General features: G+C 43.8%; 2 protein-coding genes across 6 annotated transcripts in view; one reads left to right on the plus strand and one right to left on the minus strand.

Annotated features, from left to right (window-relative positions):
* The window catches only part of ANKRD42 (ankyrin repeat domain 42), a 20,507-nt gene extending 19,965 nt beyond the window's left edge, over positions 1-542 (plus strand). For all 3 annotated transcript variants that reach the window (XM_039718397.1, XM_039718400.1, XM_039718399.1), the window contains one exon: positions 74-542. In XM_039718397.1, the coding sequence (XP_039574331.1) occupies positions 74-106 (33 nt within the window). In that variant the 3' untranslated portion in view covers positions 107-542. The remainder of the gene's footprint in view (positions 1-73) is intronic.
* Positions 1-9,701, minus strand: part of CCDC90B (coiled-coil domain containing 90B) — an 11,082-nt gene extending 1,381 nt beyond the window's left edge. Inside the window, exons 1-8 of one of the 3 annotated variants that reach the window (XM_039718404.1) lie at positions 9,572-9,701; positions 7,893-8,012; positions 4,865-4,968; positions 3,501-3,602; positions 2,810-2,851; positions 2,659-2,730; positions 2,524-2,577; positions 1,149-1,263 (exon numbers count right to left, since the gene is read on the minus strand). In XM_039718404.1, the coding sequence (XP_039574338.1) occupies positions 1,149-1,263; positions 2,524-2,577; positions 2,659-2,730; positions 2,810-2,851; positions 3,501-3,602; positions 4,865-4,968; positions 7,893-8,012; positions 9,572-9,665 (703 nt within the window). In that variant the 5' untranslated portion in view covers positions 9,666-9,701. Of the gene's footprint in view, positions 1-1,148; positions 1,264-2,523; positions 2,578-2,658; positions 2,731-2,809; positions 2,852-3,500; positions 3,603-4,864; positions 4,969-7,892; positions 8,013-9,431 lie in introns of all 3 variants that reach the window. The other 2 variants (XM_039718406.1, XM_039718405.1) reach the window with 2 other exon arrangements.
* Positions 9,702-21,333: the final 11,632 nt, after the last annotated feature.

A 21,333-nucleotide genomic window follows, 5' to 3' on the forward strand; every position in this document is an offset into this window, starting at 1 on the left:
ACAAAACAAAACAAAACAAAACACAAAGAAAGGAGATAATTAGCTGAATGCTGTTGTACCACTTTATCCATAGAGGAAATTGGCTGCAAACAGATGGAAGAATTAACAACTCTAGAGAAGAGCCTCCTGAAGCTCCCAGATTGCTGCAGGTGCGACAGAACAATTCCAGAAGCCAATGGCTGCTCTCAGAGGCCGTGCCCTGCTCAGCAGCACAGCCTCAGTGCTGAGATGGGAGGCCCAGGGCAGCAGCCTGAGGAGCCACGTTTTCAGGGACACATCCCAACAACTACACTGGATACCTCAGAGCACCCCAGGCTACAGGGGCTTGTACTACTGTCACCCAGCTACTGGAAACTGCACTACAGGAGACCAGGGCTCACATCAGACATCCCAGATTTCCCATGGAACCAAAATGACGATGAATTTGAAAATGAGCTGTCAAACACAGCAGCAGTCCTGAAGCCTGACGAGTTGTCTTTTGGACTTTTTATGCTGTTGTTTCAATTAGTGTTAGAATAAAGCTAATTACATTTTCCTTTGAACTTATTCTCACTTCCAAATATAATGCATTACTCTTTTTTATCCAGCTCCTACACAACAAAAACTTCACTGGTTATGTACATATTGAGAAGACTAATCTCAAATTATATTTTTGAACAAGCAGAATTTTGTTCTGCTTGGTAGGGGAAAGTACAAGTCCTGCCTCACAGAAACTGTGTGTCGGTGGAGACTCAATGGGAGGCAGGACTGGTTACTCTCAGATCAGTCCTGAATGACAACAAACCTTCAGGGTAACATAAATGACCTCAGCAAAACTTCTGTAGCAATTCCATCACATCAATGGCTGCTGCAGCAAGCAGAGGTACTGTCAAACTGGGTAAGGCATTTAGGCTTTTAATTTTTTTTAACCATGTCCATATTCGCCCTAATCCCAGTTCTGGGCACAATCCTAGTCCCATAGTGGCATGCTCCCAGCTCTTCTGTGTTCTCTGTCACATTTCTTCCAGCTGGAGGGGGAAAGGGAGATCTCCTTCACCCAATCCCAGTTGCCTGCTGCTACAGCCAACCTCATTTAGCACATACTTCTGAACAGAATTTTATACAGCCACAATCCAGTACCAGTACTCACCTCCTTGCCTGTCACATACCTGCCAAATAGCGAATGGTGTCAAGTTTATTTGATTCCATGAGTGTTTTTAAGGAAGCTATTTCAGTGTCGATTTTATTACTGATTTCTGAGATAATGCTGTTGGTATTTGCATCCTGAAATATTAAGACAGCATATATTAGGCAATGGTCTCTAGCCCATTCAGCTTTCCAAAGCTGAACAAAAATACCATGCTACCAGAAACAAGAACATTTCCAACCTATCACTGCTAAGAGACTTTAGAAGACAGAAAATCTTGCTTCATACAATCTGTGAAGATCGCTGAAGGGATAGACAGAAGACAGCATATATTAGACAATGGTCTCTAGCCCCTTCAGATTTCCAAAGCTGAACTAAAATACCATGCTACCAGAAACAAGAACATTTCCAACCTATCACTGCTAAGAGACTTTAGAAGATGGAAAAACTTGCTTTATACAATCTGGGAAGACTGCTGAAGGGATAAGACAGTAAAAGAGAAAACTTCAGTGATCATAGAATCACAGACTGGCATAAGTTGGAAGGGACCTTAAAGACTATCTTGTTCCAACCCTCCTGCCATGGGCAGGCAGAAAATCTTGCTTCATACAATCTGTGAAGATCGCTGAAGGGATAGACAGTAAAAGAGAAAACTTCAATGATCACAGAATCACAGACTGGCTTAGGTTGGAAGGGACCTTAAAGACTATCTTGTTCCAACCCTCCTGCCATGGGCAGGGACACCTTTCACTAGACCAGGTTACTCAGAGTCTCTTCCAGTCTGGCCTTGAACACTGCCATGGATGGGGAGTCCACAACCTCTCTGGGCAACCTGTGCCCCTGTCTCACTGTCACCCTCATGACAGACTTTTGTCTCTGATGTGCCAGTGCCTCCTGAAGGAGATACTCCACAGCACACAGAACAGTGTTCCTGCATTTCTGAAAAACAAAGGTTTAAGCATTCACAAGGCATATCACAAAAACAGAAGGTATGCTCAAGATGGGACATGGTTCTTCTTCAGCCCCATAGACTTTGGTGTCCTCTAGCAGCTTTGGGACTTCCAGCCCTTGAATTGCTTGGCTGTAGGCACCTGCACCATCCCTGTGATACAGCTCATCAGTTAACACTGGGAAAAAGGAAGCATGATGGCTCACATCCCAGCTGTGCCAGCCTGTGCCAGTACTTGGGAAGCGAGGGACAAGGCTGGAATGCCTCCCTCTGCTGACTGGTGTTTATTGTGAATCCCACAGGCAAGAAACACCTGCAACAGGGAGCCCTGAGTGACAGAGCCTGGCCTTTTGCTTTGCTACACCCATAAATGTATTAACTTTCACCAAAGTTTGGGGTTTACAGAACATGCAATGCACAACTGTATCCTGCTTTGTTCAATACTTACTTTTTTATGAAACTCTGTAGTTGCTTCCATCAGTTTCCTCTCCTGATCTGTAAACTGTGGATAAAAGATAAATCACAGCTACAGCAACAGAAACACAACACAGAGCTAATAAGGGCATCTCACAGACCAACTCACCATATCTGTCACCCTGCTCCTCTCCAGGTTTATGTCTAGCTTGCTGTCAGCTCGGATTTTACCGGTTTCAGTCTTTAAAACAAATAAAGATTATGAAAATAGCTACTTATTCTCCCTAATGGGAGTGTGCAGGTACTTGCTGTTTACTTACCATTAGTTGCTGTTTAACTTGATCCAATTCAATTTTCATTTTCTAAGTGCAGAGGAGAAAAAAATAAAATATTTTTACAAATTCAGGAAAAGTAACCAAATGAATCAGCGATGTACATGTTATCACTGCATCCATGCAATTATTCTTTCCCCATTTTTCCTCCCAATGGGGCAATTTGTTCTTAATTAAATATCCTAACTAATGTGTTTGGATGTACAGGCATATATAATCTGCTGGGAATTTTGTTCAAAATAAAGAAATTATTTTGTAACAATGATGATCTTGTTATTCTGAGTCTAAAGACAGCAGAGAAATACCAAAATACCATGAAGTAAAAGTAAAATGTGTCTCAATCACCAAATTAAATAAATTGTTGCAAAGGAATGGCTGATTCCTCTACCAGCACTATATAGTTAATAGTCAGAAACTAGCAGTTACCCTTAAATAAAATTACAGAAACTGAAAAAAATGTACACATCTTAGAACCCTTTGCAGAATATCTGAGGCAGGTCACAGCAAGTGAAATATATGTTTTATGTGATCTCTGAAGTTGTAAATTATAGACTCTTCAATTCTGATGAAAGTTTCCAGAATTACTTCTACATTTATATTTTGTTCCACAAAACTGTACATCAGACAAAACACAACAAATACCGCAATTAAACTGCTTAATGAAAATAAATGTTAGTACCTCATTCTCTGCTCTCAGGTTTGCAAATTCACTTTTCTCCAGGATGACCATATCTTTTCGAATGGAGTCCAAATGTGCCATTATCTGCTGTAAAGTTATTTCCTTGGAAAAATAAAACATGCCATTAATTAAGGTGCACTCTTTCTGACAAGTCAAGAAAAAATGTTTAGGTCTGAAATGATTAAATTAGCTGCTGCAAAGCCCAAAAGTGGGGAGTGTCTCTAACAAGAATGTGACAGAAACAGACAATTTAATACCAGCAATTTGTTTGAAAGACTCCAGAGTTTTGTGCTTTTTCTGTTGCTTTAATACACCAACTCTGAACTTCAGCAAAAAGGCCAGAGGTGTTAGTCCAAGTAGCAATGAAATAGACCTGAAACTACAGGTCACTTCAGCAGTCTTCCACTTTCAGTGAACATGCAGTAGCCTCAGAAGCATTGATTGCTGATCTGAATGCAGCTCTTCCTGAGCACTTCCATTTCTTGCCTACAAACTCATTGAAAGCCAAAGACTTAATGAGTACCATACTGCCAGCTTCAAAGTCTGATGGACAGAAGTGAAACACTGCTAAAAAGCACTGCAAAAAGCCTTCCTGGGGTTTGAACTAACAAGCTCAGAATTCAACCACTACATATAAACACAGGGAGAAACCCAAACCAGGAAATAAAGGAAGAAACTCAGAATTTTAAAATGCTGAAAGCAATACTCCTTCTCCCAGCATAGGGAAGTTACCCTACTATTTAGCATGGAAACAGTTTTGATCATTGCTCCAGAAGGCTGTGCAAGCTGAAATTATGTGCTATTGTTCTTCAATTACTTAATGTAATTAAGCATTCATTGCTATTTTTATTTGAACTGCTGAGCCTTTCTTCTAAAAATTTTTATCTTACTGACCTTTACTTGTAATAGAAGTTTTCTAACTTTTTTTTTCCTTCTAGAAAACAAGAACTTCTGTCTGTGATTTTCTTTCATCAAAATGAAAACCTTTCTTTTTGGAAATCCTATTACATGCAAAGCATCCTAAACAGAATTGGCATGGAACTGCATTAGGCAGAAACACTGGTTTTTATAGTGTAGTCGGTATTGATAATGAATATTTTAAGAAGGTATAAGGCATATTATCTCCTCAGTGTAAATGCAACCAAAGTTTTCCCAGGAACTGTAAAAACTTCATTGTTTTCAAGGAAGTAGTCAGACTTCAGTGGAAGCTGGTCAGGGCCTATAACCATCTGTTAAAATCCCAAATGAAACTTAGGAAAACCTGGCACAGTGAGGTGTTTATAGTACTAGAGAGAGCTGCTCACTTGTGTTTGAAAGATGCACCCACGAGCCTTTATAGCTAGACAGCACAGGTGAGTTTTTACCTGCTGGGCCTGTGTGACCATGTCCTTGTAGACGGTGTCTAAGCTGACGTTGGACAGGGTTATCAAGGCCGACACGATGGTCTGTGCTTGCTCCTTCCCAAAGCCTGGGACAGTTGGAGGATGACAAGTTAAGGTGGTATTAAAAATCTGGATAAGGAGCAAGAGACGCTCAAGTGCCACACCTAACCACAGCAGCACAGGGGAATTCACACAATGACTCAGAACTGACACCCAGGAGCCAGGCACTGTGACTTCAGCTAGAAAAAAACAAACTTAATGCTGCAAAAATCTGAAGCCCAGCACCTTTTATTATACTGAAAGTCTTGACATGCAGCTGACAGAAAACCAAATTTCTTCATACGAGATCCCGCTGTTCATGCATTATAAAAATAATTTAGCAAAACTTCACTTCATAATGAACTTTCACCAATTCTGTTAAAACCAAACTTACCTTCAGCTACAAAGCATGCATTCTATAGAATAATAACAAGTAAATGCATATATTGGAACTGTCCTGCAGAGATAGAAACATATGCAAAACTGATTCTTAAACTGCTGCATCCATTTCCTGCAGAATGAACTCTAACTGGGGTTTCTGATTTCTGATGATAAAAAGTACACTTTGTAGCTTTGTGTAGCTTGGTGTAAATCTGAAGTGTGATAGATGATGTGTGGTGAATAATGGGGGGAAAAACCGTCTCAAGCTTTCTGATGATAAAAAGTACACTTTGTTTGTAGCTTGGTGTAGCTTGGTGTAAATTTGAAGTGTGATAGATGATGTGTGGTGAATAATGGGGGAAAAAACGTCTCATTTTAGCTCGATCTGGTCAGGTGCTGAGAGTTTTTTGCCCTAGAGACTTATTTCCAGCAATGTGACTGCTATGTTGTGTTTCAACTACCCCATCTTATAAAGTGGGCTAAATTAACATTGAGAAACGCTTTCAAGGCACATATTTAGAGGACTATGCCACTGCACTCTTCTAAAATACTGGTACTGTCCAGGTGCGCCACTGGTTTATGTGTCTAAAAAAGCTACACATGCTTTATGACAGCTTTCTTCCACTACAAAGTGTGATAGAATTGCTTCAGTTTCCCTGAATTTTCAGGGTTACTTAAGCTCTTGCCAATTCCTTATGTTGCTCTTCCTCCACGGCAAGAAATGACTGTGTTTTGTAAAAGTTAGAAAATGAGGAAAAGTTTATATAGGCAAGAAATTGCAGCCTGAAAACTGCCTAAAGCTTGAGAAAAACTAAAACGGTTCTCTTAATTTTGTGGTTTTACCTATACAGACCTGTCACTGTGGTAGAAGTATTGGTAGAAGTTATATAACAAATTAAACTGAATAGCAACTAGCACCAGACTTCACCCCACAAGTTCTAAAGGAACTTCAAGAAGAAATAGCTGAATCAGTTCCTGGGACAAGTCACATTTCACAGCCTATTCTGGTTTCCCATGGACTGGAAAAATAAAAGTGCCAGTTTTAAAAAGCAGTTCTAGAGATGTAGGCTGTCTAGTCTGACAAGCATGATAAAAATAAACATAGTAAGCAGACTACTGTTAATCTTTTAACTACTAACACATATTATTATTAGACCCACATAGTGGAAACAATCCTAACCTCTGTACAAAGTTTCTACTGTCACTTGGGATTTTAAAAGACAGTCGCTAGTCTGATGAAGACATCAGCTCAAAGCTCAGCAGGGATGAATAAAGCAAACCAAACCCTTTGAATTAATAGGAAAAGAAACAGAGAACACAACAGACATAACATTACTTTACTATGCAAATCCATAGGACATGCAGTTGTCAAGTAATGCCAGCACTGTTCCCTGAAAACATGAAATGGAGATAGTAAGCAGACTACTGTATCTTTTAAGTACTAACACATATTATTATTAGACCCAAATAGTGGAAACAATCCTAACCTCTGTCACTTGGGATTTTAAAAGACAGTCGCTAGGCTGATGAAGACATCAGCTCAAAGCTCAGCAGGGATGAATAAAGCAAACCAAACCCTTTGAATTAATAGGAAAAGAAACAGAGAACACAACAGACATAACATTACTTTACTATGCAAATCCATAGGACATGCAGTTGTCAAGTAATGCCAGCACTGTTCCCTGAAAACATGAAATGGAACGGACGTGACAGAATGTGACAGAAGCAGAAAATATTTACAGAAGAGCATAGTGAATAATCAAAAATATGGAAAATCTACTGCTTCAGGAAACATGCAACAAGCTAGGATTCTTCTCTTTGGAAAACGATGGGGCAGTATGACAGAAGTTTGCATAATCATGAGTGACATGAGAGATTAAATGTTCACTCCTGCCCAGAGATGAGCTGAGTGGGCATCAAATTCACCTCACAGATGCCAGGTTCTGCATAAGCAATACATGTGGATGTCTGACGTTCCATGAGGTTACTGAAACTCTCCACTAATGTAAAATACCTCCAGGGTGACAGAAACTGGAAACTTGGAAAGCACAAGGGGATGTGTGACATACACCTGCCCTGTTATAACACTCCTCTGCAGGCTCTGACTCTCAGCTGCTGCCAGGAGACAGAACCAGGGCTGGATGGACTCTTTATCTGACTCCAGCCAGTCCCACTCACAACAGAAGAGTGGGCACTGAGAATGGATCACAGCACTGTGCTGCTGAAAATATTTCTCACTAGGAAAAACCCTTCAGTTACTCTTAGCAGGCTAGTAGAAGGAATTTCTTGAAAAGCTCCATTTTTGCTATAGAAGTCTTGAACTGTTACTTTACATTTGTTACCTGTGTTCTGTTCCTCAGCTGTAAGACACCACACAAACCTGCCTACAGCTACAAATGAGGTAAATCTAATGTCCCAGTTGCTTGTATGGCACACCATGGGGTGTCTGTCCTTCACCAGCCTACTCAAGAGGCTGCCAAAACATTTTATACCACCAGGTACTGGCACTCTGGGGAAACTGACAGCACTCCAAGTTACACCACTTAATATTAAAAGTATTCCTTTGAATTATTTGTCTGATATCACCTACCATGGGCTTCCAGATCCTGCACTAAAGCATGGGTATCAAAAGTCACCTTCCTCTGCTCCAGGGGAGTGATATCAACTCTTCTGACATCATATGACTTCCTAACCAACGTGGCAGCAAAACCTGGAAATAATCAGACATGCCTTAATCTTAGCTTATTATGCAATACACTAATCTTAATTTCTTCCATCACAGAAAAGCTGCATGGATGTTGCAACAAAAAGCTGGGTTACAGCACCCACCAGAAACCATCAACATTTTTCCACAGGGAATTTCCACTAAACAGGACTAGCAGATCTGTCTGAAGTGCATTAATGTGCAACAGACAAGCATCCTGATACGGCACAAATAAACCCCACAGCCAATTGTTTTATAATATTTGGGAAACATCACTTAAATAATTTTCGTACTTGTAAAACACTGAATGACTTTATGCAATTAAGTGTTCATTGGTGTTTTACTTAAATCGCTGGCTCGCTGAGCCAACAGCTTTTTATTTTATCACAGAACCACAGAATGGTTTGGTTTGGAAGGGACCTTAAAGATCAACCAGTTCCAAACCCCTGCCATGGGCAGGGACCCTTTCCACCAGACCAGGCTGGTCAAAGCCCCATCCAGCCTGGCCCTGAACACTTCCAGGGATGGGGCATCCACAGCTTCCCTGGGCAGCCTGTGCCAGTGCCCCACCACCCCCACAGTAAAGAGTCTCTTCCTTATATGTAACCCAAATATCTTATTTTCAGTGGCTTGTGTGAACATAAAGCCACAATTAAAAACCAAAAACAAAAAACACAAGCCTGTAACCCAAATATCTCATTTTCAGTGGCTTGTGTGAACATAAAGCCACAATTAAAAACCAAAAACAAAAAACACAAGCCTTATTTTCATGATGGATGAATTTCTTGGTTCATCAGGAAAGTAACAGGGCAGTAAAGGGATATGGTGTTTGTGTCTAATGCCTCAGAGATTAGGAATATCTAATCTCTAAAGAGGTATTAGTTAACCTCAGGTATTAGCTAAAGATCCACTCTATTTATGACGTGCCCTCCCACAAGCAGGTTTCACTGCTTCTCCTGCTTTTATTTCGAGAACATGTTCCTCTTCACCTTATGTTTGTGTGGCTTCACATATTACAGATTCTGCTCTCATTAATTCTCTGTTATCTAAGCAGCCCTGTTACTTCTTAATCTGTTTATTTGAAACTACACGCACTGCTGGCTCTCTGCCTTAACCAAATTCTGTGTCTTACCCAGATCTTTACTCAAAAGCTTTACAACATTTAAACAACAGGGAATTTATAATTTTGTGTCGCTACTAGATAAACCAAGTCATATGCTATCTTACAAACACACTGCTCTTGTTCTCCAAAGACACAGGTGGATTTTTTCACGGGGTTGATCTCACCGGGATGCTCCTCTCCCAGCCCGGACTGCACCGACCCGCTCCCGGGCCCCTCTGGGTGCCGCCCTCCGCACCCGGCAGCTCCTCCCGCCCCGAGCACCGCCAGCAGCCCCGCACGCCGCCCCCGCCCGTGGGACTCACCCCTTGCTCCAGCCCCGAGGGAAGGCGCTCAGCGCTCCCTCACACAGCGCCTCAGGGACGCGGTCGCTCCCACGCACCGGGCACGGCCCGGCTCACCCGACACCGGCAGCCACCCACCCCGAGGGGCCGCAGCACCTCACCTCTGCGAGGAGCCGGGGGCAGCCGGGCCGGCATCGGGAGCAGGAGCGGGCCGGCCCAGGCGCGGATGGCACCGCTGCTCCCGACGCCCCTCATGGCGCCCCAGCGCTCCGCTTCCGCCCGCTCACTGCCGCTTCCGGTCGGCCCCGCGGGGCATGCTGGGTACTGTAGTCCGCGGCCGCGCGGCAGGGCTCGGCCGGAGGCGGCGGCGCAGCGCCCCCGTGCGGATGGGAGGAGCGCAGCGCTGTGGCCGCCATGTCCGCCCTCAGCCGGCGCCGCACGGCGGGGCTGCTCCGCTCTGTGACGCGGGGAAGAGACCTTGAAAATCATCTAGATTCAAACCCCTGCAATGGGCAGAGAGACACCTTCCACCACAGCTTGCTCAAAGCCCTGTCCCTGGCCTTGGACACTTCCAGGGATGGGGCATCCACATCTTCTCTGGGCAACCTGTGCCAGTGCCTCATCACCCTGACAGTAAAGAATCCCTTCCTTGTATCTAATCCAAATATCTCATTTTCAGCGGATTGTGTGAACATAAAGCTACTCTTTTTTTGGTTTTTTTAGAGATACATACGAGTCTAATTTTCATGATGAATTAATTTCTTGGTTCAGGAGGAAAGTAACTGGGCAGTATAGGGATATGATGTTTGTATCTTATACATTTTCTGTGCAAGCTGTGCCTATGACTGGCCCCCTCACGGTAAAGAATTTCTTCCTAATATCTAATCTAAACCTGTCCTCTTTCAGTTTAAAACCCTTGCCCCATGCCCTGTCACTACTGGCTCATTTAAAAAGTCTCTCTCTTTTCACAAGCCCCCTCAAGGGGCCGAAGACCGCAGTGAGGTTTCCCCTTAGGCCTTCTCCTGGCTGAACTGCCCAACTCTCTCAGCCTTTGTAGGAGAGGTGCTCAGCCCTCTGATCGTCTTTGTGGCCTTGCCTGGACTTGCTCCAACAGATCCACATCCTTGTGCTGTGGTCCCAGCACTCTGGGTGGGTCTCACAAGGGCAGAGCAGAGGGGCAGAACCCCTTCCCTCGCCCTGCTGCCCACGCTGCTTTGGCTGTAGCTCAGGACACAATTGGCTTTCTGGGCTGTGAGCACACACTGCCAGCCTGTGTTCAGCTTTTTGTACATGAGAGCCCCCAAGTCATTCTCCTCAGCAAGTTCCTCTTCCAGTCTGTGCTCATATATGGAATTGTCCCACCAGGTGCAGCCCCCTGCACTTGTTGAGCTTCATGAGGTTCTCATGGGCCCACGAATCAACAGCTCCTGTGTTGCCGAGATACAGACATTAGAAACAGACCCAAACAACAGCAGCAAAGAGCTGTCACTAAGGGAGAAGATCGGCGCCTTCTCTGCAGGGGTGTTTTTGTTAAACACTAGCAGTGTCACATGCAGGCTCAGAATGGCAAATGCTCCTTGAGCAGCACACAGTTCTGTCCATTCACAAAAGCTTCCCTGGCGGCTCAGAAAGTCCGAGTGCCCCAGGGTGCTGATTTTCTACTTCAGACAAACAGCGAGATGGCAAACTGGGTGTTTGGAAGCTGTGATTTCTGTCAGCCGGAACCACAGCTGAGCTCGGTACGTTTCAGCAGAGAGAGCTGCTCCGGGCATCAGGGCAGATGTCCCAGTTTGCCGTAGGAGGGCAGCAGCCTACAGCCGGATTGACTGGCGACGGGACTGTCCTGATCACTCCACCCTTCTGCTCTGTTTTATTCTCACTTGTACACGTCCAGTGCAGGACAGCCATACCTATGCCCTCGGCTGGCTATGCTACAGCTTCTGCACGCACACAACTCACACATCTCGATATTATTTGTCTGGGTGAGGGTCTGCAGCAGGGATTACTTTTGTGCTGCCATACTCTGCAAGGATGCTGTAGGGTAGAAGGCTCTATCACACATCTCGATATTATCAGTCCATTTGTCTGGGTGAGGGTCTGCAGCAGGGATTACTTTTGTGCTGCCATACTCTGCAAGGATGCTGTAGGGTAGAAGGCTCTCCTCTGAAACAGATGAAAATAGGGAAGACAAGTGGATGTGGACCGCCAAGAGACAAATGTTGAAACCAGTGAGATGGTTGGAAAGAGGGGAAATAACAAGACACATCCTCTGCCTGGTGTTGGCACCATCCATCTATCATCCCTGCCTCAGCATCCATGAGCACACCCCCCTCCCAGCTCTGTTCTGCTTCACCTCAGGGGATAAGAGAGGAGTATTGCTGGGAAGCAGAACTGGCTCCCTTCCCTCTCCTACCACACCGGTGAGACAAAGCCAAAGTGCAAAATACAGATGGGAGGCAAAGGTGAGCAAGATCCAACAGCCTGGAGTGGGACAGAAGAGAGCTTGCATCTAGGAGATGCTATTAATCATAATTTTGTCCTCTAATTGTTTCACCACTGGCTGGTATTGTATATATTTAGGAACATGAGACCTCCACAGTGTCTCCTACTGAGGTCAGTGTGCTCTGACTCTCTTCTGCATTACAAAGGCAGTCTGTGCCTCTGCTGGCTACTCAGTGGGCTCTTGTGCTTCAGCATCGTGCTAGCAAACATCTCTCAGGATTTCACTCTCATTTGCTAAAGGTAGATGGCAAGTGGGAGGCTGTTACCCATCAGCTCTCCAGAGTTGCTTAAGCTCTTTATGGGAAACTCAGAGAGAAGAGCTGGTGCATTCTACCCAGTTTTGAACTGACTGGAGCTTAGGAGCTTAACTGTACTTCACAAACATTCGGAGACAAAGGGCAGGAGCAGATGAATAATGCCAGTACAGATCAACAACAACAGTACAATAGATTCTGTATTCCTCATACAAAACAATTCACTGAGGCATGCATCCTGGAAAGCTTTCTTCCTCCTAAGGTACCTATGACACTTTGCTTTCCATCTAGATAGCACATTTGCAGCAAATTAGATTACTTTCCAAATAAACATGCAGGGTGGGGCATGGTAGCCTGGGGTAGGACAGGTCAGTGCTCTGCATGATTAATTTAGTTACATCAGGCTCAGATAAATCTTACTAAATTAAATTTAGGTGGAGTATGGGCTGTGCACAGACAGACTTTGAAGCTGTGGTTGCCATGATGTTGATTTTCACCCTTGTCGGTGTCTTGAATAACACCGAGACCCCCAATAGGAGAGTGCTCACAGATGTATTTGATTAAGTCTTGTCTGAGTCAGTGAGGTGGCTGCAGTCGATGGAACCATGCTGACTTCTATCAGCAGAGGCTACTGCTTGTTCTTTTAATCTTGTAGTGCTGAGAAGCCCAAACCCTGCATCAGCATCTCAGCATTGTGAAATCTCAGTGTGTAGACCCTGCATGCAGACAAAGTCAATACAATTCTAGTGTGGAAATTAGTTAGGGGAAAAAGACTTTGGTGCTTGTTGCCTGATGCTCCTCTTGCCCATCTTTCTGGATTACCCTCTCCCTGCCTGCCCAGAACCTCCATCTACCACCTGTGTGATACCTCGGGGGTCAGGTGCACCCCTCAAGCATAAGCCCACCCACATATTGCATCTTTCCTTAGATGTTGTGATGTTTCATGGGCTCACTAAGCTACAGATAACTGACCCTGACATTCCCAGTCTAGGTCACTCCAGAAATCCAGATGGATTCTGCTCCCTTGTAATTGGATGATGTTAGGGTGTGCTATGCAGCAGTGTCCAACAAAGCCTTCTGCTTCTGTGGATCACCTGCCAGGCCATCAAACCAGCATTGTTGGGTGGGTGCTTTGTAGCAGTGATTTTCCTTGCAGTCTGTGCATGTGGACTTCTAGATTTGAGGTGGGCACATTGTTCCACTTCTTCATCCTCCTAATTGTGCAGGAGGAACCACAGGCTGGCATGGCATGCCCTGCATGCTCCCTTCCCTCTGGCAGGACAGAAACAACTCTGTGGGGCATCTCTGGCAGCTGAGACGTAGACCTTTGGTCAGGGGGAGGAGGGGAGGTTCTCTTTGAATCCTGGGAGCCATTGGAACAGTCACTGTGCAGTTAGTGGTTTGTGGTCTGTCCAGTGCATCAGCCCCATGGTGTTGGTGTACAGCACTGGTGAGTTATGTGCACCTTCTGCACATGGACTGGGTGCAGTCCCACCACCTCTACTTCCCTCAAGCATTGGATGCCTTTTACAGTGGTGGTTCTCTTGCCCAGGCATCGTACCAAGTCATCCTTGAGGGAGTAACTGCTTTCATTGTCAACAGGAGTTATGTCCAAAGGCTTCCCTTTGTCAGTCCCAGTGTCTCTCCTCGGGGATCCCAGCTGCCTGGCTTGCTGGCTAACTCCTGACAGAAGACCCCAGTATCCTGACATTGGAGCAACTAGGCAGCAATCTGCTCACCTGGCTTGTGGCTGTAATTTTTCCACAGATCTTGCAGGTCCTTTAAAACTTGGGGTTTATGGCCTGAGTGATTTCTGCCTTCTTGGTCTCTTTGTTACTCCCTCATCCTGCCTCCTCTGATGGTGCTGGGCTGCGGCTCAGTAGGCACAGGCCAAGTCCAAAAACATTGCCAAAATTTGTTGAGTCTCATTGGGTTAGGCAAGGCACCTTCCTTCGAGTGATGAGCCAGTTCAACAGGTTTATGTGCCTGTTCAAGTGTGAAATCTCAGGCTATTGAAGGTGATAACTGCTCTAGGCATTGGCTTTAGGCACCTTCCCAAATCCTCCCACAAACCTTGCCAGCACCAACTGGCCATCTTGGTGCACATTTCTTTGTCACCTCACCAACAATGCTTTATGCTTTGTTTACTCTTGTACCAGGACCAAGCCAGGGTCTGCAGGCCCAACTGCGATCCAACAGTGCTTGAGAACATAATCAAACAGCATGCATGATCACGTACAGGGAACTTGGGAGCCCATGCAAAAAAGCTGGACACATCCATCCCAGGGGAGCAGAGGATCCATCCCAGGGGAGCAGAGGGAGGTGTAATCCCTAATGCTTCCTGCAAGGCAGCTCACACAGCACGAGAGGAGCATCAATGCCAGGGCTGTACGCCAGCCCTGGCACATGGCCATTGTCTTTTTCAAAAGGTGTCCAGGCACAGTGAAGTAAAGCAATAAGCACCACAGCAAACAGCAGAAACAGCCTTGGACTGTAATATACAGTGAAGAACACAGGCTGCTTGACCAGCACAGGACCTGCCTCTAACAACTCTAAATGCTGATAGAATGCTCAAATCGAACCCGTTATGTCAGGCCCCATGCTGTGCTTGGAACAGACTGTTGTGGGCTCACCCTGCCTAACAGACACTGACCCAGCTGCTTGCTGACTCCCTTCCTGCATGGGATGGGGACAAAACAGAAAGAAGGTGAGGAGATTTGTAGTTTGAGCTAGTGATAGTTTAATGGGGAGAGCAAAAGTTACATGCACAGGCAAAGCAGGGGAACTAAAAAGGAATTTATTATTACTTCCCACTGGCAGGCAAATGTTTTGCTACTTCTTGGCAAGGAGGACCTCAGCTTTAGTTGAGAAGACAAATGCCATAACCATAAACATAGCTTCACAGAATCACAGAACCACAGACTGGCTTGGGAAGGACCTTAAAGACCATCCAGTTCCAAACCCCTGCCATGGGCAGGGACACCTTCCACTAGAGCAGTTGCTCAGAGCCCCATTGAACCTGGCCTTGAACACTTCCAGGGATGAGGCAACCTGTTCCATTGCCTCACCACCATCACAGTGAAGAATTTCTTCTTAGCATGCTGCATTCTTCCTCCTTCCTCTGAGCTTTTACTGCTAAGCATGATGTCATATGGTATGGAATCACCCTTTTGTCAGCTGGAATCGACCCGTCCTGGCTGGGTCCCCTTTCAAACCCTTGCCAATCCCAGCTAACTTGCTGGGTGAGGTGGGCAGAGGAGGAAAGAGGGAAATCCACAGATGCTTTGTAAGCTCTGTGCAGCAACAGCCAAAACACTGTTGTGTTACCAACCTCATTTCAGCCACAGCTTCAAAGCATCGCTCCACACACAGGCTGTTAGAGAAAGAAGGCAACTTCATCCCAGCCAGGCCCAGTACACTTGTCTAGCAAAGATCCTGAAGGACAGAGTTATACTGGAGAAGCTGGCACAAGTTCATAAACAAGTTAATAAAAGTCACTGTTACCTTATTTACAAGTTATTATGGAAATGGCTGACAGCTCCCAGGGAGAGTTTTTCACATCTCCTGATGTTGCTCAGAAATTCTGATGGAGTCCAAACTGCTTTAACTAAGATAGCACAGTGGGGTTTTAGTGTTTTGAGACCACACAGACACTGATGCATTGCCATGTAGGCATGAATAGCACCCACTCAACCTCAGTGCTCTGTGTCATGGGAACAGCTTGCAGACCACTGTTTTCACACATCTTCTGCTTGAATAGGTTATACAAGAGCTAAGAGCCTTTTGCAAAGTGATCAAGTGCTTATGAGCCAGGAAACAGAGCAAATATATTTCTTTGCAGGTTAATGTAAATCTAGCTGGGATCTTAAAAAATTTAACAGATGAGCTTCAGAAAGGTACACTGCTTGTTTCAAGACAAGTGGAGACATGGCAACATCCCCACTTAGAGCTCCCTCACATGCAGAGGGTACTGTCATTCTGGCTTGGCGAGGTTGTGTCAAGGGAGATGTGTCCCTGTAGCAGCTGCTCATTTCTAGATGCTCATTTCATCCATCTGCCCTGCAACCCGTTGTGCTGTTAACTGCATTTGCCTGTAAGGACATTTGTCTTCTCAGCAATTCTGTAATGGTTAGACACGCTACAGCCAACTGCTAAATGCCACAGACCATCAGAAATGAATGCAGAGTCATATGGGCTGTTGCATAATGGAGTTAGATGAGGACATTTTTCTCCCCTGTTCCAGGTACCACAGTTTGTACTAAGGAGCTCTGTCATCTCACCCAAAACTTAATTCAACAGGAAGCATCTAAACTGCTAGAATAAGAGAGCCCACACCTGACCTTCAGTCCCTGGGAGGCACTTTTGCTCAGTAGATAGCTGAGTGACAGAGTTTCTGAGTTGATGAAACACACACACACACATATTCAGGTAATTCAGTTCCCAATTAGCATGGCTATAAATTAGGAATGGATTTACTGCAACACTGTCAGACTCATTTGGCAGCAACCTCCAAAATGCTTTATGCTAGTTGAAATTCAGTTGAAATCAAATCTCTGCTGATGTCATTCAAGTTCTGATTGTTTTTCCTGACAAGAAATTTGTCTCCTCTGTTGGTACCATGCATGAATAAGAGTTCTTCGTTCCTGGCCACAAGCTCACAAACCAGGTGAACAGAGGCTTTCTGCACTGGTGACCTCCAGCTTGGTTTGCTACAGGGAGTGCAAATTGGGATGAATAAACAAATACTAAAGATTTGGATTTTATTCTACTAAAGGAGCAGAAATTCATCACTCCAATATTATGCTGAATCCTCAGCAATCAATCCAGTTTAAGGCTGTAAAGCTCATTTTCAATCGTTTTACTGACTTTAGGTAAGAGATATGCAGAATATGGAATGAATTTCTCTGATGAGGTTGTTATGCTGTTTCTCACACTAAGGGTAATAGGTTTGTCCCAAAAAGGATAAGATTTATAGGAGCAAGTTATAATTATTTTTCATACCCAGGTTTTGGCTTTTTCATCTTCCCTGTCCTGGTCAAATGGAAGTTTGGGTATTTGAAATTCAAGTGTACAGTTATCTGCCCTTTCCAGTTTGCAATCTCAACTCCTTCTAAAATGAAAAAAAGTACAGGTTTTGGAGTTGTGGAAGATCTTGAAGCTATGAAGCACCTAGTAACTGCTGTTTCAATTTACAGGATACATGAAGAAATTATTCTGAGAGAGGTGCACAACACATTCCTAACCATACCACCTATGTATGGCCGAGGACACGAGGAATATATCCAGCCATGAAGAAATGGCCTCTCAGCCATCAGTTCATGGTCAGAAGTGCATCAGAGTTTCAGACTTTCTTTTCCCCAAAATGAAATTATCCTCAGTATCTGCAGGTAATGTGCAAAACTGAAATCTCTCCTACCCCGGTAGACAAATCTAATTAATGCTTGCGTAACGTGTTGATCATTGGAAATAATGAAGTTGAGGCTGGATGGGGCTTTGAGCAACCTGGTCTAATGAGAGGTGTCCCTGCTTATGGCAGAGGATTTGGACTAGGTAATATTTAAAGGTCTCTTTCAACTGAAATAATTTTGTGGTTTAATGATAAACCTCTCAGGTTTGATGTGCCAAGAGGATTACTTCAGAATAAACATTTTGTAGATCATCAGTTCTAGTGTATGAAAGGGAGTGTGATGCTCAAGATCAACAGTGAAAAAAAATTGTATAAGGGGATGCCAAAAGAAAACTGATTTGGGGCAGGCTTGAGGTGGAGTTCAGACTCGTTTGCATAAAACCAGAGTTTTTGGCACGTCTCGGTGAAATAGATGAGGTCTTTTGTCAGGAGTGGAATGGAAACACTGCCTGCTTGTACCATTCACAGAGAGAACAACTGAGGAAACAAGGGCACAACTCTGCCCAGAGCTCTGTAGTTGCTCTGCAGCAAAGATGAGAGTAGCACAGAGGCATTTTGGGTCCTGTGCCAGAGTAGTCACTTCATGGTATAACATCTTTTTCCTTACTACAGTTTAATCATTTGGGCTGAAGTATTCCAAGTTGGAAAATCTGTTCATGGCTGAATTTGAAAACTTAAGGCAGAATGGTTCAGATCTTTCTGAGCAGGCAGCTCTGGTACTCCCACATCTTGAAACAACATAGGAATTTTGGCAAGGCATTTACTTGGGTCAAGTCCTTTGCTTTCACCTTCAGATTTTAAAACAAGGAATTTAAATGAATCTGCAAGTTCATTACAGTTCTGCAAGTGGAGGGGTTAAGCCACACTTCTGTGAACCATGGAGATACAGACCTAAACACTAAATGATCACAGATCTTTAGGAAAATACCATGTGATCTTGTTGTTTGGAGCTGACTCATGCACATAACACATGCACAGCATGAGCAGGGTAACCTTAAATCTGGCATTATGGTACTTGCATATGCTTAGATTTTCAGGTTTAATAGCTTGTGTGTAATATATATTTATCTGTCTGTGTCTATATACACAATATATGTGTTTAGGCTTTGCTATGGAAAAACAGCCAGCCTCTAATTCAGTAGCAACTGGGAATTACACAGAACAGTGAAATAAAGCTGTGGAAAGGATTGTTTTGATCTGAGATGTTATTTCTGTTCTGATTTCTCTTTCCTTTTCTTCCTTTGCCTTAATCAAAACTATTAACCCAAGATCATACCTCAGAGCTAAAGCAAGCCCATAGGGAATTTCTGAAATGTTCAGAAGGAGTGCAAAGAAGTGATTTTGCTTTATTTTGCAATGATTGTAGATGTTCTGTGCCAGGTCTGGTCCCTCCTGTAGGCTCAAAAAATGACTTAAACAGTCCTTATTGATGAACACCAATTAACGACATAGGTAAACTAGCATTAGTGTGCCAATCTCTCCATGCATGAGATGAATCACCCCCTGAGACCCAGCCTAGAAATTGTGCTGCTCTGAGAGTTGTAATAAAATTGAGTTTCCACATTCTAAAGTAACTCTTCATCTCAGTGCTGATATGTGGACATGGCTAGCAGCAACAATCCTGGTTGTAATAGGATTAAATTAAAGAGTAATAGGATTAAACTAAGGAATAGAAAATGAAGCTTCCATAATAAATTGCCTGATGATGAGACTCCACCTGACAAATAAAGCTTATCACCTGACACTGAATCACTTAGGAACTATACAGTGCAGAAATTTGATAAGAAAAGTGATTAAATCTAATGCCTATTCTCCATCTCAGAGTTTTAATGATTTCTGTCTTCATTGCAGGCACACGTAATTTAGCATGAAGAAAACAATAAAAAAAGCCAAAAACATTTGCAAATCTACTTTTATAAATCACCCTTCCTGGAGAAAATGTGGGCCTCTCCTGTTGTTGACTCTGAACAAAATGATGATGAGTTGAAAGAGAGGTTGGACTCTCTTAACTTCAGTGATTCACGTGAACTCCATATGTTCATGTGAATCACATTTGCAAAGGAACAGGTCCTGAGTATTTCAGACAATTCTATAAACCTGCTTTCAACATAGGCAAATGCTTTTTACTTGTTTTAAATTCCTTTGGAATACCTTTAGTTGTGTGTTGCTTCCTCGAAAACCAGAAAAGGAAGATGGGTGTGGATGATTCAGCTGAAAAAAAAAAGAAAAGTCTTTTAAAGACTTTAAAACTGGCTGTTCTCATATTCCTGAGAGACAGGAATGAATTTCCATTACAAAAGTTCCTGTAGCTGACAAAATACTTAGGAAAAGGTTAATCTGGGTCTAGGATTGTGAGTCCTAAATCAGAATTGTACCCAGCTGGCAGTACATGGGATATTTCCTTCCTGTCTGCCAACTTTATCCATAGAGGAGCGAAAGACTAGGCTTGCAGACTTCCTTTTGTCCTGAGAAATGCCTGAGCAAGATAAAATACGGGGCACATCCTCACTTACTCACTTGCCATACTGTCTGTTTTGCATATGGATAGGTTGGCAGCCTGCATCTCACATAAAACCTGGGGCACCTAAATGATGAGGAAGCATGACCATGGGCCTTCATGCATAAGAAGACCAGGCTAAGCTTTTTATTCTTTTTCAGAATGTGCTCAAAACTGGTAACTGAGAGTGAATTTCATATTGAAGCAATTTGGATTCGAGAAGAGCGTGGGCTGAGGTGATCAGTAAGGCTTGATTCTTAAAACCTGAGTATCTTAACCAGAGATCCTATCTCCCTTTTGAATAAGTGGGATTTTATTCACCAGGGCCAGGAATCACTATATTCAATGGCAGGTGTATGAGTTGAAGCTACTGTAGTTTTTGTTAGCTTAAAGCCATGATTTTTTGTTTCCTTGAAATTGGGTTGGTGATGCAAAGGAGCATAGAGTAAAAACAGTTATAGCTTCCTTCTTCTCTAGTTTCTCTCTCATTTTGTGAGGAAATGAAGGGCCTCTCCTTTTGTAGGCAGAAATTATCATCTGCCTTCTTTGGGAAGCCTTTTTGCAATGGGGACACTAGGACAAGCATGTGGACATTGTTGTTTCTAGGGATGCATTTGTGAGGCTGGACATGATGGCTGCTGCCTAGTCCTTGGGCACAGCCACACAGCCAGGTCAGTTTTGATTGGGATCAGCAGCAGCAAGGAGGCAGCTTTAGGAGACACTGAGCAATTCAAAAGGATGTGGTGAAATTCCTGCTGCTGTTGTAGAGTCAAACATTTCTTCATCTGCTGCTGTGTTAGGCATAGATAATTGGTTTGAGTAGTAGATGTAACATGGGCAAAACTGGTTAAAAACTTCCATTTTCCCATGAATCTGTCTGAAAAAACTTCAGAAGTATTTCCTAGCCAAGGAGCTCCTAGTACCTTCTGGTCTCTAAGAGTATATCAGCAGAGCCCTGTCTGCTTGACAAACAGACCTACAGGTCAGTTTTGATTGGGATCAGCAGCAGCAAGGAGGCAGCTTTGGGAGACACTGAGCAATTCAAAAGGATGTGGTGAAATTCCTGCTGCTGTTGTAGAGTCAAACATTTCTTCATCTGCTGCTGTGTTAGGCATAGATAATTGGTTTGAGTAGTAGATGTAACATGGGCAAAACTGGTTAAAAACTTCCATTTTCCCATGAATCTGTCTGAAAAAACTTCAGAAGTATTTCCTAGCCAAGGAGCTCCTAGTACCTTCTGGTCTCTAAGAGTATATCAGCAGA

The sequence above is a fragment of the Passer montanus genome, unplaced genomic scaffold, assembly GCF_014805655.1.
Source record: "Passer montanus isolate IOZ18808 unplaced genomic scaffold, ASM1480565v1 scaffold4, whole genome shotgun sequence".
Classification (NCBI taxonomy): Eukaryota; Metazoa; Chordata; class Aves; order Passeriformes; family Passeridae; genus Passer; species Passer montanus.